The 18,510-nt window shown below is 34.7% G+C and overlaps 1 protein-coding gene across 3 annotated transcripts in view; it reads left to right on the top strand.

Annotated features, from left to right (window-relative positions):
* RFX7 (regulatory factor X7) overlaps nt 1–18,510 on the top strand; it is a 142,236-nt gene that overhangs the window by 50,902 nt on the left and 72,824 nt on the right. For 2 of the 3 annotated variants that reach the window (XM_057722417.1, XM_057722416.1), the window contains exon 3: nt 7,412–7,445. The exons of the other annotated variant lie outside the window; for it this stretch is intronic. In XM_057722417.1, coding sequence (XP_057578400.1) covers nt 7,412–7,445 — 34 coding nt within the window. The remainder of the gene's footprint in view (nt 1–7,411; nt 7,446–18,510) is intronic. 3 annotated transcript variants of the gene reach the window in all.

Below are 18,510 nucleotides of genomic sequence, written 5' to 3'. Positions count from 1 at the left end.
GTACATAATGTTACTTTACTCTGGCTGCCTTCAAGATTTGCTTTTCATCTTAGTGTTTTCATCCCTTTGACTGTGATGTGTCTGTGTGTGATTTTTCTTTATAATTATCTTGCTGGGAATTTGCTGAGCTTTTTTGGATATGTAAGTTTGTGTTTTTCACAAAATTTGGGGAAATTCTGGCCATTATCAGATATTTTTCTGTCTCATTATCTTCTCCACTTATACATAGTTAGACCACTTGATATTGTGCTACAAATCTCTGAAGCTCTGTTTATTATTTTGAAGATCTTTTTCTCCTTTAGAATTAGTAAAATATATTGATTTATTTACCGGTTTAGTGACCCTTTTTCTGCTGCTTTTGATCTCCTTTAAGGTAATCCAATGAATTTTTCATTTCAGGCATTGTCCTTTTTACTTCTAGAATTTCCACTTGGTTCTTTCCTTTTGGTTCCATCTCTCAGCTGAGATTCCTCCCATGTGTACATTTATTATGACCATACTTTCCTTTAAATACTTGAATGTGTTTATAAAACTTGCTTTGAAGTCTTCATCTGCTGATTCCGACAGCTAGATCATTCAGGATTTGGTTTCTTTGAGCTGCCTTTTTTTCTTGACCCTGGGTCTCTTTTTCCTTTTTCTTTGTTCTGGTAAATTTTGCTTGTGTAATGGGTTTTCTGAGTGATATGTTGTAGACTTTGGATTCTGTTAGTTTTCTCTGATGAGTGTTGATTTTTTTTTGTCCTGGTAGACAGTTAACGGAGCTGGATTCAAACTCCAACATTATCTCTCCTGTGTTAAGTAGCAACAAAAATCTCAACTCAGATCTTTATACCTTCCAGCTATTGCTTTTCGCTGGTAGCCTGGGAGTCTTCTGCAAATGAAGGTCATCCAAATATTTGGGTGTAGTTTATATAGAAATTTTGTGGCACTTCCCTTTCTGGGATTCATCTTTCATTTTACAATGTCTCTGGCAGCCCTAGACTTTGTCCCGTGGCTCCTCAGCTAGCAGGAAAGCGGATTTCTGCTTCAGTCCTGAGAGATTGTTGCTGTGTGGGCACATGAATACCCTTAGACAACAGCCCAATAAATACAGATCCTGCCTGGTGCAGTTCCTTCTTTTAAGGATGACTCTCCTCCAGTTGCTACCTGCTTTTGGTCATGTTTGTTTTTATATTTTAATGCTTGTTTTTTATATTTTATCCATAGTATATAATTGTTAAGGATGGGGAGGTTACTCTAATATAAGTTAGCTTGTAATTCCAAAGCAGGACATTACAATATTGAAGCATTATTTTATTTTTAGTCAATCAGAACTATCCATTATTCAAAGAATACTTTAGGAAATTGTAAAGGATCCACTAAATGGAATATTACAATATATTGTATTAAATTTTTGAAACAAAATTCGGAAACAGAACAAAGATATCTGTTATCACTGCTACTCTTCACCTTTAGATTAGAGATTTTAGCCAAAGTCATTAGATAAGAAGTTGGGGGAGGGGACCGAGAAGGGTGGGGGAAGGACTAAAGATTGGAAAGGAAGAAAAATATTTTCATTAATTGTAAGTGAAATTGTTATCTACAAGAGAATCTAGTACTGTTAGAACCAATAAGGGCTGCTGGATATAAGGTCAGCATAGAATACCAGTAGTTTTTCTGCACATCAGCATGCACATTAGCAAAAGCCAATTAGAAAACATATTAAGAAAAAAGAGATACAGTTTACAGTACCATCTACAAGCTACCTAGTACTCTATAACAAAGGATATAGAGAAAATTACATGACATTTTTTAGAATAGATAAGAATAAATTCAAATTATCAGTCAACTCCCCCAGTTCAATCTATAACATCAGTACAGTTCAATAAAACTCTTAGGACCTCTGTTGAGTTGGAAAAACAAAAAGTTCACCTGGAAATTGGAGGTCCAAGAATTATCAAGACTGTTCCAAAAATAGTCGAGCAGTGTCATACAATTTCAAAGTGTGGTGTTGGTGCAGGTATAGAACAAGTAGATAAATAATAAAACTGAAAAAAAGCTGGAAACAGATTCAAACATATATGTAAACTTGGCATAATAAAACAGGGAACAATTGGTTTGTCAGATACCAAACAAGAATAAATTCTGATTAAAATAAAGATCAAAATCAAAAAAGCTAACTTCAGAAGTTTTAGAATGAAATATAGAATGTCTTTAAAACCTTAGCTAGATAGGATTTCTTATGACAAAAAACACAGGTCATAAAGGAAAAAAGTTAATAAATTTTACTAAATCAAAAATTTAAACTTTAGTAAGTTATTAAAACTTATCACTAACGGGACACACAGTTTTCAAGAGCATGAGCCCACTGTGTCCCCCTTTGCCTGGCAAAGCAGTAAAGTTATTCTTTTCTATTTCACTCACCCCCCCAAAAAAAGTGTATCACTAACAAACTTAAGTATATGTAACAAACAAAAGATTAGTATACAGAATATAATAAAGAACTACTACAATTTAATAAGAAATCATCAACTCCACTTAAAAGTGGGCAAAAGACAAGAACCAGCAGATTATGGAGGAGAACCCATGTGATCAGAAAGCAGGTGAAGAGGTGTACAACACAGCTGGTAATTGGAATAATGACAAATTTAAAAGGTTTCTCATACCCATTAGCATGGCAAGGGGTTTTTTTTGTTTGTTTGTTTGTTTTGGTAGAGATCTCACTTACGAGGGCGAGTCAAAAATTATCCACACTCTGGCTGTAGAATTTATTTTAATTAACTTTTAGAAAAGACAAATACATCATTTTTCGACATAATCTCCTAGCTTTTCAATACACTTTGTCAATCTGTCAGCAAGCTTTCGTATTCCCCCATTAAAAAGTGTTTAAGCTGAGCTGCGAGCCACAAATGTACCACTGTCTTCACTTCTTCATCAGAAGTGAACTCAGCTCCTTCTTGAGAGCTAACACTTGTGCGACCTTCCTTGAACATCTCTATCCAATCACACACACTTCTTCATGACAGAACACTTTCTTCATACTGCGCACAAAGTCTTCGATAAATAACAGCGCCAGGTACACCCTTAGACCACAAAAAACAAATCACTGCGTGCTGCTCTTCTTTCGTGCAAATCACAAGTGGGGCATCCATTTTTGTTCGCAGCGCAGTTACAAATGAACTGATGTAATACATTCACACTTGCACAGCATATCCTTCAATGGAAATCACTCAGAGTGCAGCCGACAGAAGTTTTAATAACGGGAGTGCGGATATTTTTTGACTCACCCTGGTACAAAGCAGAAATAGAGACACAGATGTAGAGAACAAACATACATACCAAGGGGGAAGGATGGGGTGGGATAAATTGGGAGACTGAGATCAACACCTATACACTATTGATACTATGTATAAAATACATAACTAATGAGACCCTACTGTATAACACAGGGAACTCAATGCTCTGTGTGACCTAAATGGGAAGGAAATCCAAAAAAGAGGGGATATATGTATATGTATAGCTGATTCACTTTGCTGTGCAGTAGAAACTAACACAATTGTAAAGCAACTATACTCCAACAAAAATTAAAAAAAATTTTTTTTTAAATAGAATGGCAAGTTTTTAATATATATCAGTATGTTATATGTATCATGTATAAATGGCATATGTATATATATTTTTTTTGTACAAGTTGATAGGAAAATAGGGACTACATATACTGCTGATGGAAGTATGAATGTATATAAGTGCTTAGGAGAGGAATTCTGTAATACATAATAAAACTAAAAAGGTACATCCATGAATCCTAGAAAATAGACTTCTAGATTTATAACTGAGAAGTTTTTAATTGTGTATACCAGAAGACATGTACAAAGACATTTATTGCAGCATTTTTTTGTAGAAAAACTGGAAAGTACATAATTGGCTTTCAATAGAGGAATGGATGAATAAATTTGATATATTCATTCAATGGAATACTTTCAGCAGTTAAATGAACTTCATCTAAGTGTATCAACATGGAAAGGTCTCAAAAACAGGGTTGAGTGAAAAGGACATTTGCAGAATACATAAAATGTAATGACATTTATATAAACATTTAAAAGCTATAGGGACACACCAGTTAAAATGGGCATCATCAGAAAATCTACAAACAGTAAATGCTGGAGAGGGTGTGGAGAAAAGGGAACGCTCTTGCACTGTTGGTGGGAATGTAAATTGATACAGCCACTATGGAGAACAGTATGGAGGTTCCTTGAAAAACTAAAAATAGAGTTACTATATGACCCAGCAATCCCACTACTGGGCATATACCCAGAGAACACCATAATTCAAAAAGACACATCCACTCCAATGTTCATTGCAGCACTGTTTACAATAGCCAGGACATGGAAGCAACCTAAATGTCCATCAACAGATGATTGGATAAAGAAGATGTGGTACATATATACCATAGAATATTACTCAGCTGTAAAAAGGAATGAAACTGGGACATTTGTAGCATCGTGGATGGACCTAGAGACTGTCATACAGAGTGAAGTGAGTCAGAAAGAGAAAAACAAATATCGTATATTAAAACATATATGTGGAATATTGAAAAATGGTACAAATCAACCAGTTTGCAAGGCAGAAAGAGACACAGATGTAGAGAACAAACATATGGACACCAAGTAGGGAAAGCGGGGAGGGTTGGGGGGGGGTGAATTGGGAGATTGGGATTGCCACATATACATTACTAATGGGAAAAAAAATACCAAGTTGTACACTCTAAAAAAAAAATAAAAATAAAAGCTACAGGGAACGATAGTATATGTTGCTTGTAGATATTGGTATATCTAATACAGGTATTGAAATATCACCTGGGAAGGTTATACATCTGATTAATGATGATTGTCTTTGGGAAGGTAGGTGAGGGTATGAGACTGGACAGAAAAACAAAGGGGATTTAAGTGTCTTCTATATCCCTCTATTACGTTTCTGTTTAGTATGAAGGGCCAGATTAGGTGATTGGTTCAAATCTAGCTTAGATGTGCTCCTATTTTGTTTTTATAAGTTTATTTTTCAAAAGGCTGTCTTTTACATATTCTTTTCAGAGATTTACCAAGTTGTTTGTGATAGGAAGTCACAGTCATACTCTTTAGATATCCCATAGAGCAATCAGTTTCTGATAGAAGGGGAATATATTTAGATGTTTTAAAAATAATCACATTTTCAAGTTCATATTAATTTCTCTAAAAATGCTTTCTTAAGTGGTCCCAAGGAATTTTCTTTATATTGGGGGTTAAATGTGTGTTTTGTCATTCGTTTATTCAACAGATTTTATTGAACATCTAACCTGTGCCAAATGATAATACAGCAGTGAGCAAAACAGATGAAGCCTGCTGTCATGGAGTTTAAATTCTAGCCAAGACAGATAGCCAGTAAACAAATTAATAAAAATATAAAATGACTGATAGTAAGTGCAATAATGAAAAGTAAAGCAGGATAAGAGGGATAGAGCATGATGGAGAATATTTTACACAAGGAAGTAGTTAGGGAAGAAGTGTCTGTGAAAGATATTATCTATCAGTCATGAAGACAGTGAACAGATAAGTTATATGGAAGAAGAATCTTAAAGGCTGACCAAAAAATCCAGTGCAAAGCCCTACTCCTGCCTTGAGAAGCATCATGGAGGCCAGCATGGCAGGAGTAGACCAGTGTGAGATGAGATTAGAAAGATAGCAGAGGGCTGGATCAGGCAGGGCTTTGTTGGCCATGATAAGGACCTCAGAGCACAGGACTAATGTAGTGGACAGTACCACTGTGGCCACTTGGTTGAGAATAGCCTACAGGGTTGGTGGTGGGAGTGTAAAGATAGAAGCAGGGAGACCAGTTAGAAGGTTACTGTAATAAAACTTTTGAAAAGAAATGGTGCTTTAGACCAAGGTGGTGAGAAATGGTTGTATTTTTGATATATTATCTTTTAGCAGCAACTCTTAATGTGTAGATTACCTTCTTATCTCAGGGAAACTGTGAGAGTTATTGAGAGGAAAAAGCTGCACACTTTAGCTGCTAATGAGTGAGAAGCTATACACATAATTCTCCCAAATTTTAAACTTCTAAAGATCTTCTGTGGGATTGTGAGGAGGGGATTTCAGTTCCTCTTACCTAGAGGTATCATTTACTTTTCCTTTTAGTCATTCTTAATTTTGCAATTGAGCTTAATCCAGTCATACTTTCTTTAAATAATGAAATTTGAAATTCAAGTACAGGTGTACGGTTTTGCAGTTACTGATTGCATTAACTGAATTGCGATTTAAGTACTTATTTTTACTTACTCCATAGATTAACTGTATAGCTATATACAAAGGCAGATAACCACTTTTTTTTTTTGCATTTATTTGGCTCTAGAATCTTTTATAGAAGATAATTTGGTTTGTAACATGTTTTGAAGATAGTATATAAACTACCTCTGAACTTTTGCATGATTTCATTGCATTTGCACTTTGATGTGTTAAAATCTAAACTGTAGTTCAATTATTTTATACTGGCTTCATTTGTATTATGTATTAATTGTTCACTTACATTCAGTAGTTCAGTTAAATTTATATGTAGTGTCTTATTTATTTCTAAATATAGTCTTTCCAACTTATTACCATATTAGCTAATCTCTATTATTATTTTTATGTCTAGTGATTCCATGTGCGCACACACGCTCGCGCGCGCGCGCGCGCATGTGTGTGTGTGTATGTGTGTGTGTGTGTGTGTGTGTGTGTGTACACATGAGAGAAGGGGAGAAAGAGAGGAGGGGAAGAGAATCTACTTTGTTGTTGTTGTTATTGTTGTTGTTAAGTTTTTTGGCTGTGCTGCGAGGCATGCAGGTTCTTAGTTCCCCAACCAGGAACTGAACCCATGATCCCTGCAGTGGAAGCAAGGAGTCTTAACCACTGGATTGCCAGGGAAGTCCCCAAGAGAATCTACTTTGTAACGAGTCTTTAGAAATACAGATAATGTTACACCATTATGGCTTTTAAATGCTAAACAAATCATTGTCCAGAGTGGCAGGCATACAGCAAAAATCATAATTCATTGTAAACTCTGTGTTCTATTTCTATGTGCAATAATACATCTGCACTTTTATGTATTCACTAGAAACTTAATTGTTCAAAACATCTTTTACAGTGATAGAGCATAACAACAGTAGGGTGACTGTAACAGTGAACTCAGAAAATATTCTGATCATGCTTTAGGATTGAATTTAGTACAATGAGCGGGAAATAGATTTTTGTTTTGCTTTGTGAAAAATGCAGTTTTAGGGTATGATGCCTAATCTTGATAAGAAGTTTTGCTTATTTTTTTCATAGTATGGGTAATGAATTACCATGTCTGTTTGAAAATACTTTGAGCATTTAATAAATTTATCAGGCTTATTAACTTAACTTTCTTTTTCTTTTAGCAAAACTATACAATCTAAAGTGGACTGCATTTTGGTAAGTAAAATAACTAATCTTAAAGTTCTTTTGTTATAAGGCTATTCCCACTATATAAAATATATCATCTTGAGTAAATATTTATTTTAAGTATAACTCAATTTTAGTGAATAAAATTTGACATTTAATTATAACCCTGGAGGTGCACTGGCTATGCGCTGTCTAGATATTTTCCTATATCTCATCAATAATGAAATCATGATCTGTGGTTAATTGCATGTTTTTGAAACTTACTGGCTTTTACTAAAAATCACTTCAGCATTTAATAAAATGAATGTTTATTTTTCTGTTCTAATAACTGTTAGAGGATTTGTTAAAAAATTCAAGATGTTTGATGAGTTAGTTTTGTTGTGATAGCGTATTTTTCGTATTTGGGTTGCTAGACTTCAGGAATTAAAGCCACAATAATAGTTTACATTTAGGTTGGACTTACTATAAGATTTCACTTAAATGAAAGCTTCATGGGTTAGTTTTTGTTGCTATAATATACTTTTCATGTTTGGATTGCTGGCCTTCAGGAGTTAAAGCCACAAAAATAAATTAAATTTAGATTGTATTTTTAGTTCCTTAGATCCTCTCTTAAACATATGAGGGAAGAAGTATGCAGCTACTGAGACTACTGGAATAGTACTGACTTCTTTCATGAAAGTGTTTATTAATGAAATGTTCCCTAGGCTCTAGAATATTTAGTGACTGTGCACTATTAGATACCCCAAAATTCTCTGTAATTAGTCCTCTTTCTCTACTTGTGACATCAGAACTTTCTTATTCAGGTTCAGGTCTTCATTATAAGCTAACTTTTTTTATTGTTGTTAAGGAGCAGGGGTCTGTAGTGCCTGGTGCTGAAATAGTATGTGATCTTATTAGCTTATGATATTATTATTAGTTTCTGGGTAGGTGAGTAAATAATAGTACTTCATAGGAGAACAGGTAATTTAATCAGTTCTCATGCCTTTCTAACCTAATAGTTAAGAAAGAGGACTTTGTGGGAATGTCCCTCTTTGTGGGAATGTCCCTCCCCCCTTTTTTTCACTTACCTTTATTATCTTTTTTCCCCACAGTAACCCTTTGAAGTAGATAACCTTGTTACTTCCCTTTTACAGTTGAAGAAACTGATGCTCTTGCATTTACTTCAAAAAAAATTATTATAGAGCCAATGCTAGGTATAAGGGATACAAAATTAAAAGGACATGTTGCCTTGCCCTCAAGAAATTCAGTCTATTAAAATAGATTTAATAGTGCTTTTAAGACCTAGGAAGGCGGTGATTGGGGATGGAGGCATGACCTTACCCCCACCCTTCCCCAGAGCATTTTCTGTCTTTCCCAACTCTAGAGTCTCATTGTTTATGTCTATCACTCAGTACCTATTGCATAATTACTCTGTGCTAGACCCTGTCTGGGTGTCAGAATATAGTGGTAAACAAGACAGATACAGTTGCTGTCTAAGACTTCTTGCACCCCCCCCCCTTTTTTTTCAGTATCTGAGATAATGTTGGAGGATTATTCAATTTTTTCTTTTCATTGAGAAAATTGAGACAGAAGACTGGTGTAATTTATTAAATATGGCATTTATAAAATACTAAATAAGAACAAAAAGGGTTTTTTTAATTTTTCAAGAGTTCAGAAGTATTTATATTTTAGCATAAGTTTTAAAGTTATATGTATTTGGTGAACAAGATAGTAAAATCTCTGTCTTCATGAACCTTACATTTTATTGAGTGAAGTAGACATTAAATGAATGGTAAAATAGATAAGCATTGTAACTTCAGATAATGATAAATGCTATTACAAAATTTTTAAAAGGCAAAAGGAGACAGCTGATGGTGGGTAGGGTAACCTTCGATTGGATGATTAGGAAAAGTCTCTTTGAGGAAATGACATTTGAGAGGAGACCTGAATAATAAGCCACTCTTGTGTGAAGATCTGCCTGTGACACATACTAGGGAGAGGGAACAGTAAGCACAAAAATTCTGAAGCAAGAATGAGTCTGGAAAGTTTGACGAGTACAAAGAACCCAGTGTGCTGAAACTTATGAAGGAAGGAGAGGATAATAGGAGAAAAGTCTAAATAGGGCTTATTTAGCTATGGCAAACAGTATGTATTTATTCTAAGTGCATGGAAAGCCAATTGAAAGGTTTTAAATAAGAGAATAGTATGATCTAGTTGTTTTGTTTGTTTGTTTGTTTTTGTTTTTGTTTTAATACCTTAGCTCTTGTCAGAGAATGGGCTTGTAGGGGGATAAGAGTAGAAGCAAGAAAACCAGTTAGGCTATTGGAAAAGTCCAAATGAGAATGCAAGGCTCTCACTCAGATGATGGCAGTGGAAGATGGGGAAAAAAATAGATGGATTCAAGGCATATTTTGGATATAAAGACAGTAGGCCTTGCTTGCTGATGTATTGAATGTAACGGGAGAAACAAAGAGGAATTAAGGATAATTTCTTTTGGTCTAAAGGATTTTCTTTAGTATTTCTTATAAGGCAGGTTTGCTCATAATGAATTATCTTGATCTGTATTTATCTGTGAATGTCTTTATTTTACTTTCAATTCTGACATAGTTTTGCTGGAGATAAAATTCTTGATTAACAGGTTTTTAAAAAATATCATCTCTTTGAATATATTATTCCACTGCCTTTGGCCCTATTGTTTCTGATAAATCAGTCATTAATCATGTTGTTTTCTGGTACATGATGAGTTTTTCTCTTATTGCTATCAAGATTCATTCATAGATTTGTTCACTTGTTTGTTCACTCACTCACCTACTATTGCTTTCAACAGTGTGACTATGTATGTAGGTATGGATCGCTTTGTGTTTATCCTTCTTTGGGTTTGCTGAGTTTCCATCTGTAGATTAATCTGATTTGGGAAGTTTTCAGTCATTATTTCTTCAAATACTTTTTCTGTCCCTAGGATTCCCCTCTCTGTAGGAAGCTGCCATTACACAGCTGTTGAAATGATTGATTTTATCCCTCTAGTCTCTGGAACTTTGTTTCTTTTTTTCTGATTGTCTTCCTCTGTGTTCTAGTTTCTCTGTTTTTTTTGATTCCCTATTATTTCATTCATTGTCATCATGTCTTCCTTTTTATGTGTAAACACAGTCAACCTCATCCATGTGGGATAGGTCATGGGAGAAGCCCCAAGCAAGAGTAAAACAGACTTTCACAGTTAATAGCTAAAGTTCAGCAGTTTTTAAAGACCAAACACTTCTCAATATGTTGCCTTTAGTCAGTTTCTAAAGCCCTAAAATCATTCTTTTTGACGATTTTGCATCTTTTAGAGTTATTTTGAGGGGAGGATTTGCTGACCTATTCATTCCATTTGTTCTAGATATCTCAGCTTTCTCACATAGATTTTATCTGTTTTCTTCTAGAAGTTTTGTAGTTAAATTTGTGTTTGGTATAAGGTGAACTTCAGTGTTTATTTTTTACCATATGGATAGATATCCAGTTATTCCAGCACCACTTATTGAAAAGTCTGCCCTTCCTCAATCACCTCCTATATCAAAAATCATTTTGTGTAGGTCTTTGGCTAGAGTCTCTTTTTTTCCATCAATCACTATCTGTCTTTATGACATCACCACACTGTCTTGTTTATGGTAGCTTTGTCGAAAGTCTTACATCAGGTAATGTAATAATTCAAATTAGTTTTGGCATTTCCATACAAATTTCAGAATAACCTTGTCAGTTTCTTTCCCCAAAAAAGTCTACTGGGATTTGTTTGTGATTACAGTGAATATATTGATAGGTTTGGGGCCAGTGGACATCCTAATGACAAGTCTTTAATCTGTAAGCACAGTATATCTCCATATTAGTTGATTCTTCTATAATATTTCTCAGCAATGTTTTCTAGTTTTCTGTGTATACATTTTGTATATATTTTGCTTAAATTATTCCTAAATATTTTAAGATTTTGGTTGTATCACAAATGGCATTAAAAAGTGTTTGTTATCCAGTGTTTTGTTGCTAGTATTTATATATTGACCTTATAAGTATACAGACTTACTAAGTTTTCATATGAGATGTAGAGTTTTTTGGATTTTCTACCAAATCAATCATATTATCCATGAATAAAGAAAAGTTTAATTCCATTTCAATCTAAATGTCTATTCATTTTTCTCACCTTATTCACAGCTAGGACCTCCAGTTCAATGTTGAATAGAAATGGTGAGAATTGGATTTCCTTCCCTGTTCTCAGTCTTAGGGGAAGACTGTTTATTCATTCACCTTACAATGTGATGTTAGCATTAGCTTTTTTATGAATGCTCTTTTCAAGTTGAGCATGTTCCCTTCTGTTCCTGTTTTGCTAAGAGGCTTTTTATCATAAATGCATGTTGGATTTTATCAAATGATTGTTCTGCACTTACTGAAATAATCACATGGTACTTCTCCGTGATTCTGTTAACATGGTGAATTACACTGATGGATTTTCCAAAATCAACCATCTTTGCATTCCCCTGGTCAACTCCATATGGTGCATATATTTCCATATGTTGTGACATAATTTTACATATTGATGCATTGGATTTACTCATTGTTTTTTAAGACTATTTTCTGTATTAATTAGGTGTTTTGATCTGCTGTTTTCTTGTACTTTCTTTTCGTTTTTGCTATCTGGGTAATGAAGTGAGTTTGGAAGTGTTTTTTCTTTACTTTTTGAAGGAATTTATTTAAAATTAATATTACTTCTTTAAATGTTTGGGGTTTTTTTGTTTGTTTTTTTTTTTTTTGGCAGAGCTGCACAGCTTGTCGAATCTTAGTTTCCCAACCAGGGGTTGAACCTGGGCCCTCACCTGGACTCTCGGCATTGAGAGCGCAGAGTCCTAACCACTGGACTGCCAGGAAATTTCCTCTTCCTTAAATATTTGTGATAGAGTTCACTAGTGCAACCATCTGTGGAAAGGTTTTAGTTATGAAATCAGTTACTTTAATTATTAAAAGGTTATTAAATTTTTTAATTTTTTCTTGATGCAGTTTTGATATTTTTGTCTTTGAAGGAATTTGTTCATGTTTACTATGTTAGTGAATTTGTTAGTGTAATGTTGTTCATAATATTCCCTTATCTTCCTTTACTATCTGTAGGATTTGTAGCAGGTTCGTCCCATTTCTGATTGTGGCCATTTTTATCTTCTTTTTTCTTGATCAGTTTAGCTAGAGGTTTTATAATTTTATAAATAAAATTAGTTATATTAAATGATTTTATTACTTTGTTAATAAACTTTTGGTTTCATTTATTTTCTTTCTTGATTGTCAGCTTTCCTTTTTGTTTCTTTCTCCTCTAGTATGTATTATTTTTTTTCTTCTGCTTAACTTGGCTTTAATTTACTCTTATTTTTCTAGCCCCTCAATGAGGAAATTTTAAACTTTTTTTTTCTTTTTATTGTAAGCATTTTATGCTACAAATAATCCTCTAAGCACTGGTTTAGCTGCATTCCATAAATTTTGTTGTGTTTTCATTATCTTTCAGTTAAATTTTTTTGTCTATTTTTCATTCTGATTCTTTCTTGTACCAATGGAAAACTTAGATATAGGCCGATCAGTTTCCAAATACCTGAGTATTTCTTGAATGTTGTTTATGGTATATCTTAGTGAATGTTTCATATGTACTTGAAAAGGATGTATATTCTACTGTTATTGAATGAACTTCTTTCTCCCTCTCTCTCTTGCTCTCCCTTTTCTCTCTCTTGCTATATATATATATCTCAACTGATATATGTATATCACTTAGGTGCAGTTGGTTATTGTTTTTCAAGACATATTTATCTTTATTGATTTTTTTTTTTTTTTTTTTACTTATTTCAGTTACTGAGAGGGGTGCTAAAATCTTGTATTTGTGATCGTGAACTTTTTTCTCTGATCCAGTCAGGTTTTGCTTCATGTATTGAGGCTGTTAATAGGAGCACAAAATATTTAGGGTTTTTATGTACTCTTCATGAATTGATTCTTTTATTATTATGATATTTCTGTTTTTATCTCTGGTAACATTTGTTACTTTCAAGCCTGCTTTGTCTGATATCACCGTAGCCTCACCATCATTCTTATAATTAGTGTTTGTGTGGCATATATTTTTTTGTCCTTTTACTTCTAAGCAATCTCGTCTTTATAGTTAATGTGTTTTGTTGTTGTTGTTGTTGACATTATATGTTTATGTCTTTCTTAACCAGTCTGACAAGCTTTGTCTTATGATTGGTTGAATGTATGTATACCACTTTGCTATTTATCTTCTTGTAGTAGGTCTACTGTTAATTCTCCCAATTATAGTTTATCTGGAAAAGGTCTTTAATTTCCCTTCATCTACAAAGGATATTTTCACTAGGTATAGAATTCTAGATATTTTTTCTTTCAGCATTTTTGCAGTATAGATTTATTTTCTTTTGGCTTGCATAGACTCCACTGAGAAGTTTGTTGTCATTCTTAACTTGTTTCCCTGTGTGTAATGTGTTCTTTTTCCTTCTGGTTTCCTTTAAGATTATGTATTAGTGCTTTTCAGCAACTTTATAGCCTTAGTATCATTCTCTTTGTTTTTGTCCTGCTTGTGGTTTACTGAGCTTCCTCAAACCTGTGGGTTTATAATTTTTCATCAGCTTTCAAAAATTTCCAGCCTTTCAAATACTCTTCTTCTCCCCCTCCCATCCTGCGACTCAAACTATGCTTATGTTATATTCCTCAGTAATTTTCCATGGGTCACTAAGGCTGTTTATTTTTTTTCTCTTTTTGCTTCATTTTGGATAGTTTATATTTCTTTATTATTATTATTATTATCATATTCCTAATCTTCTTAAAGTGTCTAATCTGCTATAATTCTGTTCAGTGAATTACCCATTTTAGACCTTGTATTTTTTTAAGTTCTAGAAACTTCAGTTGGTTATTTATATTTTATCCTCCATTTCTTTCCTTGTTAAATCCTTGGGCATGTTTATAATAGCTGTTTTAAAGTACTTGTTTGCTAATTATATTATCTCTAAGTCTCTTTATTTACTGAGTTTTTGTTGCAACTATGGGATCACGTTTTTCTGTTTTGCACATCTAGTAATTTTTAGTTTAGTATTTATTTAGAATGTCTAGATTTTGTTCTCTTTCTTTAAAATGTATCACAGTTTTCTTTGGCTGGCAGCTACACTATTTGCAGATTAGTTTGATCCTTTTGAAACCGTGTTTAAGCTTTGTTGGGGCAAGTCTAGAATAACTAGACTTTAGAGTTAGTTCAACTTTTATACTAAAATGTAACCACTTTAGTGTCTGTACTGCATTCCTTGGGTGTTGACTGAGATCTCTCAATGCTGTCTGATTGGAATTTGGACATGTCACAGTCAGTTACAGTTCCCTGGTAGTTCTTTGCCCAGTTTTCCTCTACCCATGTACAGTTTAATACTCAGCAGTAGATACCAAATCTACATAGGGATTTGGGTAGATTTTGAAGATATTTCTTCTAAGGATTATCTTCCTTTCTTTTGGTACTTTGCCTTCTCAAAGACTGATCTCAAAAACTGAACTGCTTGGGTTCCTACTTCCTGTACCATAGTTCCAAAGTTACCTTCAGACAGAATCATCTCGTTTGTTTTTTTCTCTAAGAACATTACATCCAATGACAGTAGAATATACAACTCTTTTCAGAAAATGAACAACAAAAATACTCTTTTTAACTTCAGCTTCTTTAGCTAAGGTTCCTAAACTCACTTCTTCTGCTGACAACAGATGATCTCAACTTCTGCTTCTCTGAGGAAGTAGGAAAATGCAGCATAGGTATCCCACAAAATTAAAGCCACTTCTTATTCCAAACTCAGTAGTTCCTCACTTCCTTACCTTGTCTTCGTTCCCTTTCTCCCAACAGAAGAAATATCTTTCTGCCTATCTGAAGGTTGATCTCCTCTTTCTGGGCCCTAGATCCCATCTCTCCCTGTCTCTGAATTTATTTATTCTCTTCTTCCTGTGCTTTTATTCTCTCATTTTCTACTGACCTTTTCCCATTAATAGTTGTGCTTAATTTTTTTCCATCTATAAAAAAAATTCTTCCTGAAACTTACAACCCTTCTTTAGCTAGCACCCTGTCTTCCTCCTTTCTTTTCAAAGAAGAAAGTCAAGGTTTAGTCAGAGTGTTGATTGAGTTCAGTCTCCTCCTCTGAAAACTTTTGTTTATCAAGGATACCATGACCTCTTGTTGCTAAATATAATGGACAGTCTCAGTTCCTAACTTGACAGTCCTTTTTCAGTTGACTCTACTGACCATCATTTTACTCTCCCTTGTTTATTAGTTCATTCTCATTCTTTTAAGTCATTAGATGCCGCACTATCCTGGTTTTTCTGTTACATCTTAGGCTGTTCCTTCCTAGTTTCTTTAAGGGCCTCTGTTCCTCAACCTAAGTCCTCTGCACTCTGTCTGTATTTGCCCATAGTGGTCTCATCTACTTTGATGGTTTCAGTTAATCTCAGTGTGCTGATGACTCATAACTATACATCCCTAGTTTAAGCTCCAGACCCATATAGCCACATTATTATCAGTTGGCCAGTTTTACTACGATGTCACATAGGCACTTCAAACTCAGCTTTTCCAGAACCAGTCTCACTGTATCACACCCCAAATTCTGAACCTATTTGTATATGTTTCCTATTTTTGCTGTAACAAATTATCATTAACTTAGTGGCTCAAAACAACACAAATTTATTATCTCATAATTCTGCAGGTCTCATTTAGGTAAAATGAAGGGGTCAGGAGATCTGTGTTCCTTTTGGAGGCTCTAAGGGAGTATATTTTTCCTTGCCTTTTATAGCTTTTAGTGGCTGCATCTTCAAAACCAGCAATGGCTGCTCCAGTCTTTCTTACACTGTATCACTCTGACACATCTCTTTTTTTTTTTTTAACTCTTTATTGGAATATAATTGCTTTACACTCTTGTACCAGCTTATGACATCTCTTTTTTGTAGTCAGATCTCCCTCAACTTCCCTCTTATTAGGACACTTGTGATTACATTAGGCCTACTAGATAATTGAGGATACTCTCCCCATCTCACATCTGGAAAAGTCCCTTTTACCATGTAAGGTAACAGATTCACACTTTCCAGGGACTCGAGGATTAGGACATGAACATCTTGGAGGGCCCTTATTCTTTCTACCATATTGTCTTAGTGAATATACTCACTTATCCAACCTAAAAGCCTGGTGGTCATTCTTGTTTTCATCGTCTTTCTCACCTATCTGACAATCTAGTCAGTCTCACCAAGTCCTATCACTTCTGCCTTTGATTTGCTCCATTTTTGTCTATCCCTGCTGCTACTACATTAATCCAGATCATTGAACTTGTTGGAAATACTGCCTGCTATTTTTCTGCTTCTCATCTCTCCACTTTTATTCCATTCTTCATGGCATCGTTATAATCATCTTTATGAAATGTGAATCTGTGTATTTTGCACCCTTGTTTAAGACTTTTTGCAGGTTCCCCATTGTTCTGTCTTAAGGCATTGAAGACCCTTCAGACTCAGGCTTTACTTTTCTTATTTAACTTCATCTTTCTCTACTACCTCCACAGGCTGTCAGCAAGCTGTAATGGACACTTGTGGAGTAAGAAAAGAGACTATATACTCTCTCAGTCTAGAACAGCAATGGCCATTAGAACATTCTTTGGTGATAGAAATGTTCTGTATATGCACTATCCAATATGGTAGCCACTAGACACATGTGGCTATTTATTAAGCACTTGAAATGTGGCTAGTGTGACTGAGGAACTGAACCGTTAATTTTATTAATTTAATTTTAATTTTAAGTTAAATAGCCACAAGTGGCTAGTGACAGCCTTTTTGTATAGTGCAGATCTAGAACAGTGGTTCTCACCTGGAGGCAATTTTGCCCCCCAGGGAACATTTGACAATACCTGGAGACATTTTTGTTTTTCATACTCAGAGTGTGCTACTGGTTGAGTGGGTAGAGGACAAGTTTGCTGTTCAGACATCCTGCAAAACACAAAACATCACCTTATAATAGAGTTATTACCCCCAAATTGTCAGTAGTGTTAAAGCTGAGAACTCTGGTCTAAACTAGTCCCTCTTTTTTTTTTTTTTTTTTTTTTGCTATATCTAGTTGTATTTTACAATTCTTTTTTTCTATTTAATTTAATTTAATTTAATTTATTGGCTGTGTTGGCTGTGTTAGATCTTCATTGCTGCGTGCAGGCTTTCTGTAGTTGCGGAGAGTGCAGGCTTCTTATTGCTGTGGCTTCTCTTGTTGCGGAGCACAGGCTTTTGGCACATGGGCTTCAGTAGTTGCAGCACATGGGCTCAGCAGTTGTGGCTTGTGGGCTCTAGAGCACAGGCTCAGTAGTTGTGGTGCACAGGCTTAGCTGCTCTGCAGCATGTGAGATCTTCCCCGCCCAGGGATCAGACCCGTGTGCCCCAGAGAATTGGCAGGTGATTCTTCACCACTGCACCACCAGGGAAGCCCTTACGATTCATTTTAGATATCATGCCCTCGGAAAGCCATCTGTGATCTCTCAGGTCTGAGTCTGATACATTTTCTGTCCCCTAATATCCTGTGCTTACCTTTATTTGTTTTATGTAGTCACCTCTGTGATAGTCATAATTAACATTTTTATTTGTTCTTGGGTTCTTGAGTGTAGGAACATATTCATTGGAATATGCCCAAAGGCACATGATGAAGTTCGATAAATATTTGTTAAATGTATGAATGAGTATAATCTAACGACTCAATTATTAAACACTGCAATTTAAAATATAAAGAAATGTTACCACCTTCATTTGAGACCTTTTAGAGACCATACATTTGTTAAAATATTTGAATTTATTTGTTGGAATTATTTCACAATTTGTCCATAAGAACAGAAACTTGTCTCATTCCTTTAGAGCGAAAGAACATTTTTTTTTCTTCTGGCATTCTCCTCTTTTCCCCTCAGCTTAGGTATTTTCTTTCCTCCCACACTAACCTTTTAAGAGATAACCAGCCCAAACCACCCTCACCCATCCCCAGAGTATAAACGGGGAACTGAAACTTTATTGCATAGATTCAGGAAGGATTTAAATTTAAGCAAGTAAAGTGGGATAAATAGATCAGAAACTAAGAGAA

Source organism: Hippopotamus amphibius, chromosome 2 (assembly GCF_030028045.1).
Source record: "Hippopotamus amphibius kiboko isolate mHipAmp2 chromosome 2, mHipAmp2.hap2, whole genome shotgun sequence".
NCBI classification, from domain to species: domain Eukaryota; kingdom Metazoa; phylum Chordata; class Mammalia; order Artiodactyla; family Hippopotamidae; genus Hippopotamus; species Hippopotamus amphibius.
Note: the sequence above shows the minus strand (reverse complement) of the source record. Positions and strands in the feature narration are given on the sequence as shown.